Below are 22,559 nucleotides of genomic sequence, written 5' to 3'. Positions count from 1 at the left end.
GAGTTTCCCCTGTGAGCTGATGGCACCATCAGAGAGCTGATTTGGTGATGGACAGCTTGGGAAACCAATGAAAACTTATTTCACTGTCACAAATCACAGTGGATCGGGTTGGCTGCTGCGTCTTTCAGTTTCCGGCTCCAGGGGGTGTGGTGGCTTCTGGCCGGGGCACCGGCCCTGTCCCGGCTCTGGGCCTGGCAGGGGAAGTCTGGCCCGGCACAGCCCGGCCACATGGTCCTGGGCCCCCCAAGCGCATGGCTCCGGGCGGCCCTGGCCCTGTCCTCGTGGCCCCCGGCATCAGCCACATGGCATCAGTCCCTGACGGCTCGGCTGGGTTCGCCTTTCCACGTGGCAGAGGAGGCCTCCAGCTGCCCATGTGGTTTTCTTCGCGATCTGGATACAATTTTAACTTCTTAATGCCTGGGTAAGATTCTCGATTTCCTGAGCTCCCCTGAATGAGAAGAAATGAAGCATGGAGACTACAGATGTCAGCGGACTGAAGATAAAGTTCCTGGTGGGAAGAGATTGAAAAGATGCAACTGAAAAGTAGCTGAAAACCATTTTTTGTGGGTTAAGGGGATTGTGACTACACTAAAATTCCTTTAAACTGTGAAATATACTTGGGGAGGTTTGGATGCCTGAGTAGAAGACTTTTTGCCTCGGGGAAATTGAGCTCTTTCTGTTCTGGGACTGGAATATGGACAGAGACATTTGATAGAGAAGGAGATGAAGAGAATTTTGTTTTTCAGCAGCCTGCCTTTAAAAGTGATACCCCAAGTGCGTAACATAACCCATAGCACAGTTCTGGAAGGACTGTGGAAAAAATGGGAGGAGAGTCATAATCTGCAATATTTTCCCAGGCGGATGTAGATTGTGAAGGTGAAGACACCCCCTAAGCCATAACTGAAAAAGGAACTTTTCTCTCTTAAGTGAACTGAAATGATTATTTGGGTGGATAACTGACTGAAGTGTTCTCTGTGTGTTGTTGGTAAGAAATGTGGAATGAAGGGAGAGGGAACAATCTAGGAATCTAATTCCGAATTTTTTTTTGGTGTTATTAATAAATTTCTTCTTGTACCTTTTAAAGTTTTAAGCCTGCCTTGTTTCTATTCCTAAATCCTATCTCTAAAACTAAATTAAATATATGAAAATTGGCAAAACCCAAGTCACACTATGACAGTGATCTCAGTTTGTACAATCCCACTCTGAATGGCCCTGATTCATCTGGTCCCAGTCTGGAGGATCCCAGTCCATGTGATCCCAGCCCCCATGATCCCAGTCTGCATGGTCCTGCACACTGCCAGGCTCTGCAATTCCAGGTCCCAGCCAGGAAAAGATGTTCCTGCCCTTGAAGGCAAAGCTCTTCAGAAGGGGCCAAAAGCCAAGTGCAGCACGATCTTACAGGGACATTTGACTGCCAGCCTTCAGAACTTCACCCATGGCTGTTGCAGCTCCTGCACTGGGAATTGAATCAGGGCAGGGTCTTTGGTGGGACCTGCCCTGGCTCAAGGGAGACCCAGAGAGAAAAACAGAGCAGGCAGAGACAGGCAGGAGAGAAAGGAGGACACAAACACAATCAACTGTGAAGGTGCCACTGAAAACAGAAATGGAACTGACTGAAAGTGAATGGGACAGAAATCAGGAATTGTCAAAGATTTATTTACTATCAAATACATCCCACACAGCCAGCCCCACACAATCCCGATCCCACCGCTCCAAATTTGGATCCCACATCTCCCAATCTCCTTCCAACCCTTTCTCACACTGGCAACTCTGGAATCCAGTAAGGTTTGTGTGGGATTGAGTGGTTCTGAGGTGGGAACAAGGCACTTTGAACCTGGATTGATCCCTTTTGAGTCAAAATTGAGGTGTTTTTACTTAGATTTGGGAGGTTTTGAAGTGAAAGATCAATCCCTCTTGGCTTTTGGAGCACAAAGAGATGGAGAAGAGAGAAAAACTGAAGTCCAAAACAAAAGGATAACCAGGCAGGTGTCCACTCAATATGGATCCCAGGGAATGTGGGTCACCAGGGCTCTGCCCAACGTGGGTCCTGCAGTGGGGGATGGAGTTGGAGCAGCACACGAAGCTCTTCCCACACTCGGGGCACTCGCAGGGCTTCCCTTAATGGTGCCTCCGTTGGTGTCTGGTGAAGGCTGAGCTCTGGGAGAAGCTCTTCCCACACTCCTCACACTCGTAGGGCCTCTCCCCAGTGTGGATGTGCCGGTGGGTGATGAGATGGGAGTTTTTCCTGAAGCCCTTCCCGCAGTCAGGACACTCGTAGCGCCTAACCTCCGTGTGTGTCTGGTAGTGCTTGACGAGCTTGGAGCTGGTGTGAAACCTCTTCCCACACTTAGAACACTCGTAGGGCCTCTCCCCAGTGTGGATCCTTTGGTGGCTGATCAGGGTGGAGCTCTGGCTGAAGCTCTTCCCACACACCTCACACTCGTGGGGCTTTTCCCCAGTGTGGATGAGCCGGTGTCTGGTGAGGGTGGAGTTTTCCCTGAATCGCTTCCCGCATTTGGGGCAGGGAAAGGGTTTCTCGTCTGTGTGCGTGCGCTGGTGCTGGACAAGATTGCTGCTGGTGTGAAACCTCTTCCCACACTCCCCACACTCGTAGGTCCGCTCCCCACTGTGGATCCTCTAGTGGCAGACCAGTCTGTACATCCATCTGAAGCTCATCCCACATTCCGAGCACTTGTGGCGCTTTTCCCCTTCACGAAGCTGCTCATGGACTACCAGGTCCGAGCTCTGGCTCCATCTCTGGCTGCCTGCCCGGCCCAGGCTGGGTCTTTGCTCCTCAGATCCCCGAGATCTATGTTTGCAGCCCCTCCTGGTGCGGGATCTCTGCGGCTTTTCCTCCCCGTTGGATTCCTGTGCCGTGGAGCCGCTGCAAATGGCCTCTTCCACCAGGTTCTCCTGCAGGGATTTGTCCTCCCTGGTCTCCATGCTCAGCTCCCTGTCTGGGCGAGGAAGGACAAGGAGAGGATGGGATTTGCCTTCGTGCCAGAGGGAAGGGAAGGAGATCCCCCCAGCACATCCCCGGTTGGTCGGTGTCGGCAGTGGGGTGTCCTGCAGCCGGGGCCACGCTGGGCTGGGAGATGGAGCAGGACAGAGGGGGAAAGGGGCACTGACTTCCTCCTCACCTGCCTGGGGCTCCTGGGCCATCTTCCTCTTTCTCGCAGCCTCCTCCTCCTCAATCGGGCCAAGGCTTGGCAATGGGAAATCCTGATGTGGGGAAAACAAGGGATGAGCGCCTTGTGTTGGGGCTTCCTCCTGCCAAAGTCCATCTCTAGAAGTCTCCGGGCATCTGGGCTCTATCAAAACCTCCCAAATACCAACATTCAGCCCTGAAAATGCCTCCCGGAAGTTCCTGACAATGGTCCCTCCCCTTTGGTGTTCGGGGCTTCCTCCCTGTCCCAGCTGCTGGGGGTCACGCTTCTATTGGGGGTCCCCCATCTACTCGGTGCCCACCCTCCCCAGGCTGCTGGGAGTCCCAGCAATTCGAAAAGCTCCCCCCTCTTCCCTCACCCCATTTAGGGATGCTGGGGATTTTGGGGTCCCAGGGTGCCTTTTGCCCTTATTCTCTGCTTTGGGGTGCTGGGGGTCTAAGGAGTCCCCCCTGCCCCTCTCCAGGCTGTTGAGGGTCCCGCCAATGGCGGCGCTCTCCCCTCTCTGGGCTCCCCTCTTTGGGGTCCTGGGGGACACAGGGCTCTGCTCCTCCAGGCTGCCTCTGCTGGCAGCTGCCACCGGGACCCCCCAGTGTCCCCCAAGGGGCATTTTCTGCTCAGCTTTGCAGTTCTGCATTCTCCAAATATTCCCCTTCACAAAAAAATAAACAAACCATGCTGAGAGGCACTGGGACTATTCCAGGGGCAACTGGAATAAAACTGGGGGCAAGTGAACCACGCTGAGGGAACTGGCAGTGCCAGGGAATGATACTGGGAAGGACACTGGTGAGTCAGTGGGAGCTACTACTCTTTTCTGGGGGAACTGGACATGATTGGGACCATGCTGGGAGGGACTGGGATCATCCATGGAGTGACTGGGACTGTGCTGGGGAAACTGGGGGCAATTGGGATTACCCTGGGAGGAACTGGGAGCAACTGGAACCATGCTCAGAAATACTGGGATCATACTGGTTCATACTGGCAGCAACTGGGACTGCACTGAGGGTGAATGGGAGAGGCTGTGAGCAACTGGGATCAGTCTGGAAGCAGCTGAGGACAACTGGGAGGGACTGGGAAAGTGCTGGCAGGAGCTGGGATGCACTGGGAGAGATTGAAACCACACTGGGGGGAAATGGGAGCAACTGGAACCACAGTGGATGATAATGGGAGCAGCTGTGCCCATGTCAGAGTCATACTGGGATCCTATTGGAATGGCTGGGATTGTACTGGTAGTGACTATCTAAGAATAGCTGGGATCATACTGCAATCAGACTGGGAATGATGGAGAAGGGCTGGTCAAAACTGGAACCATACTGGGATTGATTGGGATTCACTCTGGGCATGACTGGAACCATACTGGGGGTGACTACAGGTCCTACTGGGATCATCCTTGGAGCCATTGGAATTACAGAGGGTGGGAATGGAACCTGGCTGGGGGTTACTGGGAGCTACTGGGCCCATGTTGACAGGAAAATGTGGACACATTGGGAGCAATTGGGATCATCTTGAAGGTACTGGAACCATACTAGGGGGACTGAGACCAGAACAGAGATCATACTGGGAGCAACTGGGAGTTTGAGACACTGACCAAAATGGGGATCAGGCTGGAGACAACTGGGAATAACTGGGAAGGACTGACATCATTCTGAGCTAAATGGAACCTTACTGGAAAAACTGGGATATAATGAGAGTGCCTGTAACAATACTGGGGGCACTGGAACCACACTGGGGACAGCTGGGAGATAGTGGGACAATGCTGAGAGAGACTGGGGCTATTCTAGGGATCATCCTGATAGGAACTGGGAACAACTGGAACGATGCTGGCAGCAACTGGGATCATCCTAGGATCACAGGGAGAGCAGATGGGTCCATGCTGGGTGCAACTGGAATCACACTGAGGGTGATTGGAATCATACTGGGATGGACTGGGAGTGGCTGTGAACAACTGGAATCATGCTGAAAGCAAGTGGGAAGAAGTGAGAGTGACTGGCAGCATGCTGGGGGAGACTGGGATATACTGGGAGAGAAAGGGAGTCACAGGGGTGATTGGATTAGATTATACTGGAGGCTACTGGGGTCATGCTGGCATTGACAGGGAGCATTGGGGGCCATACTGGGAGAGACTGGGATTATACTGGGGGCGATTGGGAGTGGGAACACACTGGATGAAAATGGGAGGAACTGGGAGCAACTGGGACTTTGCTGGGGGCAAGGTGTATCATAACAGGGAATGACTGGGAGTGACTGGGATCAACTCTGGAGTTCTGCATTCTCCAAACATTCCCCGTCCCTTTAGAAAATAAACAAGCAATGCTGAGAGGAACTGGGACTATTCTAGGGCCAACTGGAATAAAACTGGGGGCAAGTGAACCACGCTGAGGTAACTGCGAGTGCCTGGGAATGACTATGAGATTGTTCAGGGCAACTGGGATATACTGGGAGTGTCTGAAACCGTAAAGCTGGTAACTGAGACCTAATTATCAGTGACTGGATTGTACTAGGAGGAAAACTGGGACTGTGCTGGGCCAACTGGGGGCAAGTGTGAGTGATCAGAGCCCTGCTGGCAGAGACTGGACTCATACTGCGATAGTAGTGGGAGTGACTGGGACTGTGCTAGGGGCAGCTGGGAGAAATGGGAACACACTGGACCAAACTGGTGCTGGAAAACGTATCCATTGAAAAATTTTCTCTAATTTTAATTAAGATATTTTGTTTGCCTTTTCCCTAAAAAACTTTTAACTTTCTTTGCAGGGCATTGCTGCACCAGGTGGGGTCAGATGAATTGAACACATCAACACACTGGGAGCAGCTGGAATGTTCAAGGGCCATCAGCGGCCATTAACAGAACATCAGTGCCCACCCAGGAACATCCACGGCAGACTCAGCCTCTGGCAAAGCTGCAGACACCTCCTCTGAAAAGACTTATAAAATCAGGGAATGAAGATCTAATTAACATCAGAAGGGGAGAAATCTGGATCCAAAAAGAGAGCAAAAATTAGGAATTGAGTGTTTGCAACTTCAGACCAAAGAACACTGACCCAATTCATTTCCATGACTGTATAAAAGAACTGAAAAATTTCCTAAAAACGGAGTGTCATGGAATGATTCTGTTTCTTTGCTACATCCTGGCCACAACATCCTGCCCAGATAATAAAGTAACGGCTTGACTTCCTAAACTTTATATTGTTGTTGGATATTTCTGGTTTTTTCTCTCCATTTCGATGACCTTGGGAACAACTGGGACCGTGCTGGGGCAAATTCCATTCTAATAGGGAATGGCTGGGAGTGACTGGGCTTATGCTGGGAGTGCCAAGGAAACTGGAAGCACACGCGGGGAGCAACTGGGTTCATGCTGGGAGCAGCCACTGGCGGCACCGGGAGCCCCCGAAACCCTTTCCCGGCCATGCCGCCCCTCCAGCCCCAGCGCCCCCCGCCGGGGTCCCCGCAATGCCAGGGGTCCCCCCCCTCTCGGGCTCCCCGCTTTGCCCTTCTGGGGCTCTCCTGTGTCTGCGCTCCCGCTCAGGGAAGCCGCGCCTCTCCCGGGGCTCCCCAAAACCGCTGTCCCCCCGCCGATCCCGCCGCTCCCGCGCGCTCCCCACGTAGCCCCGGCAGAGCTCGCAGGGCCCGGCCCGGGAAGCCCAACCCCCACCGCGGGGGGACCCGCATCCCCCCGCCGCCCAACGGGGCTCTGCCCGCACCCACCGGGACCCCCAAAAACACCTCCCAGGAACTTCCCGATGTCCCCCCCGAGGGCCATCTGCGCCTCTGGAGCCCGGCAACATCCAAACATCCCCCCCAAAAATCCCCAAACTCAGGGACCGCCCCGGGATATTTGGGGCGAGCTCCCTCTCCCCGGGCACCTGCGGGATGGGGGGCGATGGTCCCGGGGGGTGCTGCGAGTTCAGGCAGCTCCGGGATGGCGCTGGAATCGTTCCTTGTCCCCTCCTGCTTCTGCTGCGGCTCCGCCTCTTCCTCCCTCCTCCTCCTGCCCCGTTCTGAACCCCGAACTGGGAGGGGATGGGTCAAGGGAAGGGCGGGAATTGTGAGGGGAAAGGGGCGGGATCAAGGGAAGGGCGGGAACTGTGAGGGGAAAGGGGCGGGGCCAAAGCGCCGCTCAATCCTAAATTGATCCCGTTTGGCCTAAAATCACCCAGATGAGCCTGAAATGCCGCCTAAGTATTTTGAAATCACTGCAAAGGATCTAAAATCCACCCTCAACCCACCAGATTCAGCATAAAATCAGCCAATGGAGCCGAAAATCCCCGGGGATTGGAACCGAGAGCTGCATCAGGACGGGGACCGAGACCGAGACCAAAGCCGGGCCCAGAACCGGGTCTGGGACCGGGACTGAGACCAGCACCGATACAGGGACCGGGACAGGGACCGGGACTGGGATCGCTCCAGTTCCGGTGTTTTTGGTCTGGGCAGTTTTGGCCCGTCCCTGGGAGCGGGACTGGGATAGACTGGGAGGGACTGGGCGGGCCCAGTTTGTTCTAAACCTTTCCGAGTTACATTTAAACCACGCCTTAGTGGGTCCCTAATCGCCCCAGTTTCCCCTAAACCCACCCCCCCCCAGTCAATCCTAATCCTCCCCATCCCATCCTAAAGTCCCCCAGTTGATCCTAATCCCTCCCAGTCGATCCTAACCTCCACAAATCGCTCTCAAATCTCCCCCAGTCGATCCTAAATCCCTGCCAGGACACCCCCAAACCCCCCAGGACACACCAAATTCCCCCCGGACTTCCCAAACCCTCCCCAAATTTCCCCCTGGACTCCCCCAAACCCATCCAGGACTCCCCAAAATCCTTTCAGGACACCCCCAATCCCCGCCAGGATAACCTCAAACCCCCTTAGGACACCCCCAAATCCCTCCAGAACTCCTCAAATTCCCCCGGGACACCCCCAAACCCCCCCAGGACTCCCTCAAATTCACTCCAGGACTCCCCAAACTCTTCCGAGACACCCCTGACCTCGCCCAGGACTCCCCAAAACCCCTCATGACACCCCCAAATGCCCCAGGCCGGTTTTGGGGTGCAGCAGGTGCTTTATTACATTTGTACAATGGCAGCACTGGGGTCCCCCGGATCTCTATGGCTTGTGCTGGGGAAAAGAGGGGGCCGGGACCCCAAAATTTAGGCTCAGAGGGACCAGAACCCCAAATTTGGGGTTTGGGGGAAGGGGGCTGAACACCAAAATTGAGGTTTTGGAGGGGGCACTGGACCCCAAAACCAGGGCTTGGGACCCCAAATCTGGTGTTTGGGAAGGACTGAGACCCCAAAACTGGAGCTCAGAGGGGGCCAGGACCCCACAATTGGGGGTTTGGGGAGGGCAGGACCCCAAACCCAGAGCTCAGGACCCCAAAATCAGGATTTGGGAAGGATTGGGACCCCAAATTCAGGGCTTGTGACCCAAAAACCAGGGTTTGGGAAGGAGCAGGAGCCCAAACCCGGGACTCATGGGCCACTGGGACCCCACAGTTGAGGTCTGGGGAGGCCAGGATCCCAAATTTAGGGTTCAGGACCCCAAAACTGGGGTTTGGGAAGGACCAGGACCCCAAATCCGGGAATCAGGACCCCAAACCCAGAGCTCAGGACCCCAAAGTCGGGATTTAGTAAGGACTGGGACTCACAATTGGGATTTTGCGGGGGCAGGACCCCAAATTTAGAGTTTGGGACCACAAGATTGGATTTTGGAAAGGACCAGCACCCCATCCAAGGGTTCAGGACCCCAAACCCAGAGCTCAGGACCCCAAAACTGGGAGGTTGGACCCCAAATCCGGGGTTTGGGAAGGACCGGCACCCCACAATTGGGGTTTTGGGGCAGGGGCTTGGGACCCCAAATTTGAGGTTTTGGGGGGGTCACTTCAGTAGGGGCCAATCAGGGTCACGCCGCGGGAGCCCCTCGTCGGTGGAGGAGGTGGTGAGGAGGCCCTGCTGCCACTGGGCCAGCTCGGCGTGTTCCTGGGCGCTGGCGGCCAGAGCCCGCAGCCAGCCCTGCGTGTCCTCCTAAAAATCAAAAAACGGGGTGAGACGCCCTGAAAACGGGGTCAGGGACATGGAAAATTGGGTGAGACACCCCAAAAATGGGGTTAGAGTGACAGAAAATGTGGTCAGACACCCCAAAAACACCCTGAGAACCATCAAAACCCCCATGAGACCTCCCAAAATGAACATGAGACCCCCCAAAACTCCGTGAAACCCCTAGAAATCACCATCAGACCCTCAAAACTGTACAAAGACCCCTGAAACACCCACGAGACCCCCCCAAAATCACCCTGAGACCACCCAAAACCCAATAAAGATTCTCAAAATCACCAGGAAACCCCTAAAAATCCCCATTAGACCCCCAAAATCACCATGAGACATCCCTAAACCACAATTAAAAAATCACAATTAGACCTCCGAAATCACCACCAAAAACCCCCATGAGACCCCAAAATCACCATGAGACCCCAGAAACCACCCTGAGAGCCCCAAAATCCCCATGAAAACCCCCAAAGCCACCATCAGACCCCCCCAAAACCCGACCAGGACCTCCAAATCCGCACCTTGTCCTTGGCCTGCAGTAGGAACTCGCTCCCATCACTGGTCCTGCAAGACAGGGACGGTGTCACTGAGGCCACCGGGACTTGGGGACATCAGAGCCACTAAAGGCAGTGGGAGGCCCCAAAAGTGGCACCAGAGACCCCAAAAATGGCATCAGAGACCCCAAAATTAACACAATACCCAAAAAATGACATCAGAAACTCCAAAAGTGGCATCAGAGACCCAAAAGTGACAACAAAAACCCGAAAATCAACATGAGACCCCAAAAAGTACGTCAGAGACCCAAAAAATTGCATAAGATTCCCCAAAGGTGGCATCAAATACCCCAAAGTGGAATATGAGACCTCAAAAATGATATCAGAGACCCAAAAGTGACATTAGAGAACCCAAAAGTGACATCAGACACCCAAGAAATTACATCAGAGACCCCCAAAGTGGAATCAGACACCCCAAAATCAACATGAGACCGCACAAATGACATCAGACACCCCAAAAGTGGCATCAAACACCACAAAAGTGACATCAGAGACCCCAAAAGTGGAGTTAGACACCCCAAAATCAACATCAGACCCCAAAATCAATACGAGACCCCAAAAATGACATCAGAGAGCCCAAAAGTGACATCAGGCATCTCAAAAATGACATCAGAGACCCCAAAAGTGACAGCAGAACCTCAAAAACTACATCAGAACCCACCAAAATCAACATGAGAGGCAAAAAATGGCATCAGACACCACAAAATCAACATGAGACCCCAAAAATGACATCAGGGACCCCAAAAGTGACATAGATGACAGAGATGTCAAAAATAACATGAGGCCCGAAAAATGGCATGAGAACCCACCAAAATCAACAGGAGACCCCAAGAATTACATCAGACACCCTAAAAACAACATCAGAACCGATCCAAATTAACACGAGCCCCCAAAAAATGACATCACAACCCCCAAAAGTGGCAGATACCCCAAAACCAACATGAGATCCCAAAAATGACATCAGGGACCCCAAAAAATGACATCAGAGACCTGAAAAGTGACATCACACCCCCAAAATGACATCACACCCCCCCCAAAACAACACCAGCCCCCCCAAAAACCGCCACAGCCCGGCGCTCACTTGAGCTTGAAGACGTTTTTCTTCTTCTTGTAGTCCCTGGCCACGTTGCTGGCGGCACGGTGCAGGCTGAGCAGCGGCTCGCCGGCGTGCATAGCACCGGCCGCCGGGCCCTTGGCGTCCTTGTAGAAGCCCAGGTCGCCCTTGGCCAGCACGCAGTAGAGGTTCACCCAGGACCTGCTCGCGGGGTTGGGTGGAACCCCCCCCAAAAAAATTTTTTTAGGATTAGAATGTTCATAACGTTGGTGTATCGCGGATTTTGGTCAATGGCTTTTGTTGGTTGATCAAAATTCGAATTCTGGTGGATCCCTTCCATTGATGGACCCTCAACCCTTGGAGAACTCCCAATTCTCGGAGAATTCTGAACTCTTGGTAAACCCTCACTCTCAATCAACCCCAGCTCTTGGTGAACCTCATCATTAATGGACCCCAACCCTTGGAGAACCCTCAACTCTTGGTAAACCCCAATCTTTGCTGAACACCTTCCATTGATGGACCCAACTCTTGGTGAACCCTCAACTCTTGGTGAACCCCAACTCTTCGTGAACGTCATCCATTGATGGAACTCAACCCTTGGAGAATTCCCAATTCTTGGAGAATTCCCAATTCTTGATGAACTCCAACTCTTGGTGAACCCCATCACTGATGGACCCTCAGCTCTTGGTGAGTCCCTTCCATTGATGGACCCCAAACCTTGGAGAATCCCCAACCCTTGCTGAACACTTTCCATTCATGGAATCCTTCCATTGATGGACCCCAACTCTTGGTGAACCCCCAAATTCTGGTGGATCATTGATAAATCCCAACCCTTGGAGAACCTTCTCTTGGTGAACCCCTAAATTCTGATGGAACCCTTCCATTGATGGACCCTCAACTCTTGGTGAATCCTCAGATCTTGGTGAACCCAACCCTTGGTGAACCCCATCACTGATGGACCTGCAACTTTTGATGAACCTTCAAGTCTTGGTGAACCTCAGCCCTTGGAGAACCCTCAACTCCAGATGAACCCCAACTCTTGGTGAACTCTATCACTGATGGACCCCCAAATCTTGGTGAACTCTCAACTATTGATGAACCTCCAAATTCTGATGGATTATTGATGAGCCCCAACCCTTGGAGAATTCCCAACCCTTGATGAACCCAAACTCTTGGTGAACCCAAATCCTTGGTGAACGCCTTCCATTGATGGACCCCCAACTTTTGGTGAACTCCTAGTCCCTGATGAACCCCATCACTGATGGACCCCCAACTCTTGGTGAACCCCCACTCTTGGTGAACCCCTTCCCTTGATGCACACCAACCCTTGGAGGACCCTAAAGTCTTGGTGAACCTCAGCTCTTGGTGAACCCCATCATTGATGGATCCCCAACCCTTGGAGAACCTTCAACTCTTGGTGAACTCCTAAATTCTGGTGGATCATTGATGAATCCCAACCCCTGGAGAACCTCCAACTCTTGGTGAACCATCAACTCTTGGTGAACCCCAACTCTTGGTGAACCCCAGTCCTTGGTGAATGCCTTCCATTGATGGACCCACAACTTTTGGTGAACCCATAGCCCTTTATAAACCCCTAAATTTTGGTGGAACATTGATGAACCCCAACTTTTGATGAACATCCAGCTCTTCGTGAGCCCCCAAATTCCAGTGGATCATCAATGAACTCCAACCCCTGGAGAACCCCTTCCAGTGATGTCCCCCAACTGTTGGTGAACCCCCAATTCTTGGTGAACCCCAACCCTTAATGAATGACAACTCTTGGAGAAATCCAACTCTTGGAGAACCCCAACCCTTGATGAACCCCAACCCTTGGAGTAATCCAACCCTTGGAGAAACCCCAACCCTTGATGAACCCCAACCCTTATAGAATTCCTTCCATCAATAAACCACAACCCTTGAATGACCCCCCAAATTCCAATGGATGACCCATGAACCCCAACCCCTGGAGAATCCCCAGACCTGTTGGATGCCTTCTTGCCGGCGCCGTCGAGCTCGTACTTGCGCAGCAGGAACCCCTTGTGCATCACTGTGTGCGGGGGGCGGCGGCGGCAGCGCGCTGCCCTGTGCTGGGGCCGACTGTGAGCGCCGCGGCTCCCCTGGACCTTGCATCGAGTCCTGGGTCATGGCTGGCACCGCGGCTTCGGCCGGTCCCGCGCCCGCGGACGGTCCGGCCTCGGGGTCCTCTGCGGCAGAGCCTCAGGGCCAGCGGGGAGACAGGAGGGGGAGTCGCGGTCACGGGGCTGGGGATGGGAGGGGATGGTGAGGGGTGGCGGGTGGTACATGGAGGGGACACAGAGGGGTGTCTGGTGGGATGTGGAGGGGACATTTAGGGGGACATGGAGGGGACAATGAGGCATCTCCAGACCACAGAGAGGATCTTTAGTAGGACACTGAGGGATGTCCAGTGGGACATGGAGGGGACACTGAGGAGACCCTGAGGGATCTCCGGGGACTCATGAAGGAATCTCCAGGGGAGTGTGGAGGGGACATCCAGAGGGACATGAAGGGGACATTGAGGGATATCTGGTGGGATGTGGAGGGACACTGAGGGGACATTTAGGGGGACAATGAGGGATCTCCAGGGGGCCATGGAGAGGATCTCTAGTAGGACAGTGAGGGATGTCCAGTGGGACATGGAGGGGACACTGAAGGATCTCCATGGAGTCATGGAGGGATCTCCAGTGGGACCGTGAGGGGACAGGAGGGGACAATGAGACATGCAGTGGAACATGGAAGGGCCAATGAGGGGACCATGAGGGGAAACAGAGAATCTCCAGTGGGACATGGAGAGGACATTGAGGGTACATCCAGGGGCACAAGGAGGGGACATGGAGGGGACATTGAGGGCTGTCTCATGGGATGTAGAGGGGACACTGAGGGGACATCCAGGAGGCCATGGAGGGGATCTCCAGTGGGACACTGAGAGGATCTCTAGAGGGACATGGAAGGGACAATGAGAAGACATCCAGGGGGACATTGAGGGGACACTGACGGATATCCAGTGGAACATGGAGGGGACACTGAGGAGACATCCAGGGGGACATGGAGGGGACACAGAGGGGGACATGGAGGAGACACTGAGGAGACCCTGAGTGATCTCCGGGGACTTATGAAGGAATCTCCAGGGGAGTGTGGAGGGGACATCCAGAGGGACATGCAGGGTATCTTCAGTGGGACATGAAGGGGATCTCCAGTGGGACATGGAGGGGACATGGAGGCGACACTGAGGGATGTCTGGTGGGACATGAAGGGGACATCCACGGGGACATGGAGGGAACATTCAGGAGACACTGAGTGGAATCCAAAGGGCCACAAGAAGGAATCCAAGGAGCCACCAAAGAGGTTCACCAAAGATTCCAAAAAGCCGGCACGGGCCCGCCTACCTCCTTCTCCTGCAGCTGCTCCACGATGTCAGCCAGGGTGCCTCTGCTGCAGGGGGACACTTGGGGACCACGGTGGGGTCACCTCAGCCCCATCCACTACCTGCTGTCCCTACGGTGTCCCTGTGGTGTCCCCATAGCGTCCCCTCGCTCACCCGCCGCCCTTCCCGTCGTGCCGCGGCAGCTCCAGCTCACTGGACTCCTGGCACTCCAACCGGCGCTCCCGGCACCGCTCTGGAAGCACCGACCGGACATCACCGGGCTCCTCGGCCTTGGGGGCCACCGGGGGCTTGGCGGGGGTGGCCGCGGTGATGGCAGCGGTGGCTGGGGATGGCTCAGAGGGTCCTCCCTTGGTGGTCGGAGTCTGGACGTGGTCAAGCTTGGGCTGAAGGCTCTCTGGCCACAGCTCGTGCCGGACATAGGCGACGCGCAGCTCTGGCCGGCGAGGGTTGGCACCTCCCGGGGGTTCCCCTATAAATTTGCGGGTCAGGAGCGGCGTCGGCGGCTGCTTGTTCTGTTCGGCCTTGAGCTTCTTGATCTGTGGGGTGGGATGGGGTGGGGTGGAGATGGACATAATGGAGATGGTGATGGAGGTGATGGAGATGGTGATGGAGGTGATGGAGGTGATAGAGATGGGTTGGAGATGATGCAGATGGGAGAGTTGGAGACAAGATGGAAATGAAGATTACAACAGTGATGGAGAATATGGAGATGATGCATACAGAGATAGAGATGGTTGGAGATGATGGGGATGCAGACAGATGATGGAGACGGTGATGGAGATGATGGAGATGGAGAAAGGGATGGAGTTGATGATGGAGATGAAGACGAAGATGGAGGCAAAGATGAAGACGAAGAGGGAGATGAAGATGAAGAGGACAAAGCCAGCAATGGAAACAGCAACAGAGATGGAAACAGGATCAAGGTCAGACGAGGAGATTCTTCTGAGCCCACAGTTGCCCCATCCCCGGTGACACCCCCGGCACCGCCGTACCGTGGTGAGGTGCTGCAGGGAGCTGAACCTCTCCTCCCAAGCAGTGTGCACTACCCCTCGGGCCCCACCCAGAGTTGATTTTCCATAAAGGCCTTGAAAAAGGAGCTGGTCTCCTGGCCCATTCACTACAGAGACCAAGACTGGGAACAGAACCAACACCAGAATTGAGACCAGCACTGCTCCAGCACTGAAACTGAGTCTGGGACAGAGACTGAGACTGAAACCCATCTCAGAATTGGCATGGGGACCAAGACTGAGACCAGCACCAACACTGGGACGGGAACCAGGAGAGCTCCAGGACTGCCCGGGACCAGAACCAGCACTGGGAGAACTCCGGGACTGAGACTGAGAGCAGCACCGGAACCAGCATCAAGACTGGCACAGGTACAAAAACCCAAACTGGCACCACTCCGGCACCAAGACTGAGATTGGCACTGGGAGCACTCTGAGACAAACACCAGCACTGGTACCACCACTGGATCTGGGACAGCTCTTAAACCGAGACCAGACCAACTTTGAGTCCAAGACTGAATACAGAACCGGCACCGGCACCGAGACTGGCGCTACTATTGGACCCAGACTGAGACCAGCACTGTGGAAGCTGAGACAGAGAATGCTGTGGATTTAATTGGCATTTGCAGTTTGATAACTAGGACGCCTTGGAAAGAACAAACAGAACTTTGACGATTACAAGAAGATTGGATTGAGACTGGCAACAGGAAGATTCAACTAAATATGGAGAAATGTAAAGTTGGTCTGGGTGATGTTTAACCCAATGAATGTAGTAAAAAATTACTGCCTTCCTAAAAATGCTGCATAAGCAAATGTAGCTCACAATAAATTTGGATTCTGATCATGAGCCCACAGTCTCTGTCTCTCTCTCTATCGTCGATAAAATGGCCCAGGATTGGAACCAAGACCAAGATGGGGAACAGAATCGACACCAGAACTGAAACCGGCACATCTACAAGACCGCCACTGGCACTGAGACTGAGACCGAGCCCAAACCGGCCCCAGAACTGGAACTGGAACCAAGACTGAGACCAAGACAGATACTAGAACCGGCAACGGAAGAACTCCAGGACTGAGACTGAAAGCGGCACCGGAATCAGCACCAAGACTGGCGCAACTGTAAGACCCACTGGGACTGAGACCAGCACCGCTCTAGGATTGAGATCGACAACAGGGCCAGAATGAGCACAGGGAGCACTCCGGGACTTCTCCAAGACTGAGATCGACACTGGGATCAGAACCGAAACCGAGGCTGACACCAGGAGTGCTCCGAGACAGAGTGAGACTGAGGCTGGCACCAGGACAGGGATTACACTGTGAGAACTCTGGGACCTCCACATTAACTCTGGGGACTTTTTGCTGTGCTCCCTTTCAGGACTGGGAGGGACCCCTGGGTGGGGCTGGACCGCCTCAGTTCGAATTGTTCTGGAGCAGTCATCCCAGTCCATATGGCCCCAGTTCGTACAATCCCAGTCCATGTGATCCCAGATTGTACAAACCCAGTCTGCATGGCCCTGATCCATCTGGACCCATTCTGTGCAGTCCCAGTCTGGAGGATCCCAGTCCATGTGATCCCAGCCGGCATGGTCCTGTATGGCTCACACTGCCAGGCTCTGCAATTCCCGTTCCCAGCCAGAAAAAGATGTTCCTGCCCTTGAAGGCAAAGCTCTTCAGAAGGGGCTAAAAGCCAGTTGCAGCACGATCTTACAGGGACATTTGACTGCCAGCCTTCAGAACTTCACCCATGGCTGTTGCAGCTCCTGCACTGGGAATTGAATCAGGGCAGGGTCTTTGGTGGGAGCTGCCCTGGCTCAAGGGAGACCCTGAGAGAGAAACAGCAGGCAGAGAGAGGCAGGAGAGAAAGGAGGACACAAACACAATCAGCTGAGATGGTGCCACTGAAAACAGACCTGGAAATGACTGAAAGAGAATGGGACAGAAATCAGGAATTGTCAAAGTTTTATTTACTATCAAATCCAGCCCACCCAGCCAGCCCCACACAATCCCAATCCCACGGCTTCAAATTTGGATCCTACTTCTCCCAATCACCTTCCAACCCCTTGCCCTACTGGTGGCTCTGAAATCCAGTAAAGTTCGTGTGGGATTGAGTTGTTTTGAGGGGAGAACAAGGCACTTTAAAGTTGGATTGATCCAATTTGAGTCAAAATTGAGGGGTTTTTACTTGGATTTGGGAGCTTCTGAGGTGATAGATCAATCCCTCGTGGCTTTTGGAGAACAAAGAGATGGAGAAGAGAGAAAAACGAAGGCCAAAACAAAAGGATGACCAGGCAGGTGTCTTCCCAACATGGATCCCAGTGAATGTGGGTCACCAGGACTCTGCCCAGCGTGGGTCTTGCAGTGGGGGATGGGGTTAGAGCAGCACACGAAGCTCTTCCCACACTCCAGGCACTCACAGGGCTTCCCTTAATGGTGCCTCTGTTGGTGTTGGGTCAAGGTTGAGCTCTTGGAGAAGCTCTTCCCACACTCCTCACACTCGTAGGGCCTCTCCCCAGTGTGGATGTGCCGGTGGGTGATGAGGTGGGAGTTTTTCCTGAAGCCCTTCCCGCAGGCAGAACACTCGTAGGGCCTCTCCTCTGTGTGTGTCTGGTAGTGCTCGAGGAGCCGGGAGCAGGTGGAAAATCTCATTCCACACTTAGAACACTTGTAGGGCCTCTCCCCAGTGTGGATCTTTTGGTGAACGATTAGGGTGGAACGGTGCCTGAAGCCCTTCCCACAGTCCCCACACTTGTAGGGCTTTTCCCCAGTGTGGATGTACTGGTGATGGATCAAATCATTCCGCTGCCTGAAACTCTTTCCACACTCCTCACACTTGTGGGGCTTTTCCCCAGTGTGGACGCGCCGGTGTTTGGTGAGGGTGGAGTTTTGCCTGAAGCCCTTCCCGCAGTCAGGGAAGTGGAAGGGCTTCTCATCTGTGTGCGTGCGCTGGTGCTGGAGGAGATTGCTGCTGGTGTGAAACCTCTTCCCACACTCCCCACACTCGTAGGGCCTCTCCCACTGTGGATCCTCTGGTGGCAGATCAGGTGGCACCTCCATCTGAAGCTCATCCCACACTCCGAGCACTTGTGGCGCTTCTCCCCATCATGAAGCTGCTCATGGACCACCAGGTCCGAGCTATGGCTCCATCTCCGGCCGCCTGCCCAACCCAGGCTGGGTCTTTCCTCCTCAGATCCCCGCGATCTCCGTTTGCAGCCCCTCCTGGTGTGGGATCTCCGCGGCTTTTCCTCCCCGTTGGATTCCTGCACCGTGGAGCCGCTGCAAACGGCCTCTTCCTCCAGGTTCTGCCGTGGGGATTTCTCCTCCCTGCTCTCTGTGCTCAGCTCCTTGTCTGGGCGAGGAAAGACAAGGAGATGATGGGATTTGCCAGAGGGAAGGGGAAGGAGATCCCCCCAGCGCGTCCCCGACAGGTCGGTGTCGGCAGCGGGGTGTCCTGCAGCTGGCACCGTGCTGGGCTGGGAGATGGAGCAGGACAGAGGGGGAAAGGGGCACTGACTTCCTCCTCACCTGTCTGGAGCTCCTGGGCCATCTTCCTCTTCCTCGCAGCCTCCTCCTCCTCAATCGGGCCAAGGCTTGGCAATGGGAAATCCTGGTTTGGGGAAAAACAAGGGATGAGCGCGTTGTGTTGGGGGTTCCTCCTACCCAAGTCCATCTCTACAAGTCCCCGGGCATCTGGGCTCCATCAAAACCTCCCAAACACCAACACTCAGCCCTGAAAATGCCTCCCAGGAGTTCCTGGCAATGGTCCCTCCAGTTTTGTGTTTTGGGGTTTCCCCCTGTCCCAGCTGCTGGGGGTCACACTTGTATTGGGGGTCCCCCATCTACTCGGTGCCCACCCTCCCCAGGCTGCTGGGAGTCCCAGCAATTCGAAAAGCTCCCCCCTCTTCCCTCTCCCCATTTAGGGGTGCTGGGGGATTATGGGGTCCCAGGGTCCCTTCTCCCCTTATTCTCTGCTTTGGGGTGCTGGGGGTCCAAGGAGCCCCCTGCCCCTCTCCAGGCTGTTGAGGGTCCCGCCAATGGCGGCGCTCCCCCCTCTCTGGGCTCCCCACTTTGGGGTCCTGGGGGACACAGGGCTCTGCTCCTCCAGGCTCCCTCTGCCAGCAGCTGCCACCAGGACCCCCTAGCGTCCCCCCAAGGGGCATTTTCTGCTCAGCTTTGCAGTTCTTCATTATCCAAACATTCCCCACCCCTAAAAAAATAAACAAACCATGCAGAGAGTGTTGTCTGGTAGCCTGGTTCAAGTCCAGCACGGTGGCCCTATCCCTGGGTCACTCGGTCCATCAGCTCCAGGACACCAATGTGGTGGACAGCAAATGGCGTTTATTGAGGGGTTACAGGGGGTTTTGAGGACAGGGGTCCTTGGGTCATTTCCTCTAGCTCACATCCGGCAAGGGGTGGCCAGGTACAGAGCTGAGGTCAGACCACAAGGTGGAGGTGAAGGGGGTCCCTGGCTGCCCGTACATCCCGAGAATCTTCCGTTCGCAATATCCCTATCTCTCTACATTTCCCCCCTCCCTCATGATTAGTAAAAAATCATATAAAGATTACCTAATATGGACATTCTAAAATTTTATGGGTTAGTAAGGTTAGTATAAAATTGTAAATTTGTTAGTAACGAGCACACTTTAAAGCAGCTGTCGGCGTTCGACGAACATAATGTTAACTGCTTCTAAACACTTTTTGACAAATAGTACTAATTTGTTAAATATGCAAGGCCCGAAGATTAGTGTTAGTAGGATTATAATGACCGGGCCGATTAATGTAGAAATCAGGGTGGTGAGCCATGGGGACTGGTTGAACCACGATTCGAACCAGCCCTGTTTAGCTTCTCTGTCCATTTTTCTCTGGTTCAGTCGTTCCCTCAGCTCGGCCATGGAGTTTCTAACAACTCCCGTGTGGTCTGCATAGAAGCAGCATTCCTCCCTCAGGGCGGCACATAGGCCCCCCTGCTGCATGAACAGAAGGTCCAGTCCTCGCCTGTTTTGGAGGACGACTTCTGAGAGTGAGGAAAGGGATGTTTCCAGGGATGAAATGGATTTCTCGATCTTTTGCAAGTCTTCGTCGACTGTCATTTGAAGTTGGGTCAGTCCTTGATGCTGAGTTGCCAGGGACGAGACACCTGTGGCAGCGTTGGTAACTCCTAAGCCGAGGAGCATCGCGATGGTGATGCCTGTTAACACTTCCCGCTTGTGGAGCCGGCCTGGTTCCTCGAGCAGGTGGTACACCTCGTCGTCCTGGCGGTACTGGACTCTGGGAACAATGAGAACTTGGACACAAAAGGTTAACATGCTTAGGAATGGGTTGGAAAGGGTGGGTTTGGTTAGGAGATTGGATGGGGAGGAGGTAGACTTTAGCATTTGTGTTTTGTGTTAGGAGCTATGGTTAGCTGTGATCTTTCTTTTGAGTTTACACAGTGCAAGAGCATGCCATCACACTGGTTATAGCAGTGCGAACAGCTGCTTGAATGGGAGCAAGGTGTTCTTCCTTTGCAACATGTCTGATCATTGTTGAGATATTAGATCCAGGTGGCAGTGACCTTAAAATGTCTCTGGTGGCTGAATTACACTGCTGTCGCAGGCAGTCTGCTAGCACTGGTCCTTTTGCTTCTGAGGGCAATGTTGAGCAGTCTAATGCTTCCTGGAGGCGGTCTACAAACTGAGTGAAGCTTTCACTCTCACTCTGCTTTATGGTGGACCATGGTGATGGTCTGGCTATTGCTTTAGAGGCAGTACGTATGGCTTCTCGGGCAGCACGGGTGGTAGTCATAACCTCATGGGCTCGCAGTCCCTCTGCCTGTGCCTGTGGGGTAAGCATGGCTGGATCTCTGCCCATCAGCCTCTGTATGCTGGAGCCATGCAGAGGATGGTTTTCCCCAGTTACCAAGGCTAGCTGCTTGGCACAATTATCCTCCCATTCTTGCTTAAAAACGATCATCCCTGCCCCATCAAAGATTAGTCTGCAAGTTTGTTTAATATCAAAGGGAAGCATATCATCGCTTCCAAAAATGCTGTCAATAAGTGTAGAAACCATGGCAGAATTGATTCCTTTATCGGCAATCGCTTTTACAATAGCCTGTACATCCTTCGGATTTACCGGGGAATACGTTCTCTGGTTTCCGCCGGCACCCCCCACCCTGACCAGGAATACTAACTTGGCAGACGGGGCCCACTCCGCACATGCTATTTTAATTTTACGCCAATCTGTAAGGGGGGTTCGATTTGTATCTGGTGTCCCCTTAACCCATGCCGGAGGGTTGTGGTTAGTTGCCCTGTAAGCCGCGGCACCCTTCTTGTAAACCTCCCAGCCGGTATCCGATTCAGTGTCTGACCGCCCCTCTGACCGGCTGTCCCAGCTCCGGTCAGAGTCAGAGCCGGAAGTCGACTGACTGGACGTTTCCGGGCTGCTCAGCCTTTTTCGTGGGCTCCGCCCCCGCCCCGTTCCCTGGGGGCCGTACCGTTCCCTCCCCCGGTGCTTCCCCCGCCTCCTGCTGGGGGAGGTCCTTGCCTTATAAGGATCTAATTTGCAAAGAGCTCTGTGATTGGTCTGACGCTCGTTCCCGGGGGACACCCCTCTGCCCCGCTCCCCCACGCTTGCGCCGTTCAGAACGCCTGTGGCTTCCCCGCCTCCCGCATCATTGCGCAATGCTCGACCACGCGGCTCGGCGCCATTTTCAAAACTGTATGGAGGCGGCTCGCTCTTTTCCGCCGCCTGTATCTCCGATATAATGGCTGCATTTCGCGCCTCGTCTGCTAATCCTTGCCACAACTCCCGCGTGCTCTGTCCCCCTTCTCCCGGTGAAGGTGGGTCCCAACCCGGGGGCTGCAAAGGGGGGTCCGGGGTTCCCGCGTCCACTCGCTCGCCCGATTCAAACCCCTCCGCGGTTTGTGTCGCCGCCCCAATCCCCGTTTGCGGCGCGGCAAACAGACATGCTCGGGCAGCTTGCCAGGCTTGCTGCTCCTGCCGGGCGGCTTGCAGCGCCCGCATCACTTTTCCCCACGCTTTAAGCGCTTTTCCTGACCCTGAGGTCATGGTGTTTTCCGCCAAAGCTTTTGTGCATTTATCCCAAATCTCCAGATGGAGAATGTCTACCGGGCCGTCTATAGCCCCAAGCTTAATAAGTCTCGGCACTGCAAGACAGAAATCCTTAAGCTTACAATTCAGACCCCACTGCGCGTGGATCTCACTTACGACCTTCGCGATTTGTTCCATATTCCTCGCTGGTCCGGGGACGTCTCCCCCACTGCACTCGCCAGCGGTGCAGTCGCTGGATCTTGGGCAGGCGAAACCCCGAAATCTGGGCGATCGGTTCCCGATGTATTCCCGGGTTTCGGCACCAGTT

The 22,559-nt window shown here is 54.2% G+C and overlaps 1 protein-coding gene across 1 annotated transcript; it reads right to left on the bottom strand.

Moving 5' to 3' along the window:
- Positions 1–1,635: 1,635 nt before the first annotated feature.
- Positions 1,636–18,966, bottom strand: LOC130266783 (zinc finger protein 184-like). The gene is given in 12 exon segments (XM_056516036.1): positions 1,636–2,957; positions 7,025–7,171; positions 9,052–9,169; positions 9,712–9,754; positions 10,826–10,999; positions 12,779–12,915; positions 14,203–14,248; positions 14,355–14,737; positions 14,972–15,333; positions 17,620–18,216; positions 18,219–18,551; positions 18,728–18,966. Coding segments are annotated over 12 exon segments (3,324 nt in total). The 5' UTR covers positions 18,873–18,966; the 3' UTR covers positions 1,636–2,118.
- Between the last annotated feature and the right edge of the window lie 3,593 nt (positions 18,967–22,559).

Source organism: Oenanthe melanoleuca, unplaced genomic scaffold, assembly GCF_029582105.1.
Source record: "Oenanthe melanoleuca isolate GR-GAL-2019-014 unplaced genomic scaffold, OMel1.0 S220, whole genome shotgun sequence".
NCBI lineage: Eukaryota > Metazoa > Chordata > Aves > Passeriformes > Muscicapidae > Oenanthe > Oenanthe melanoleuca.
The sequence above is the reverse complement of the archived record's forward strand: the minus strand, read 5'-3'. Positions and strand labels throughout refer to the sequence as shown.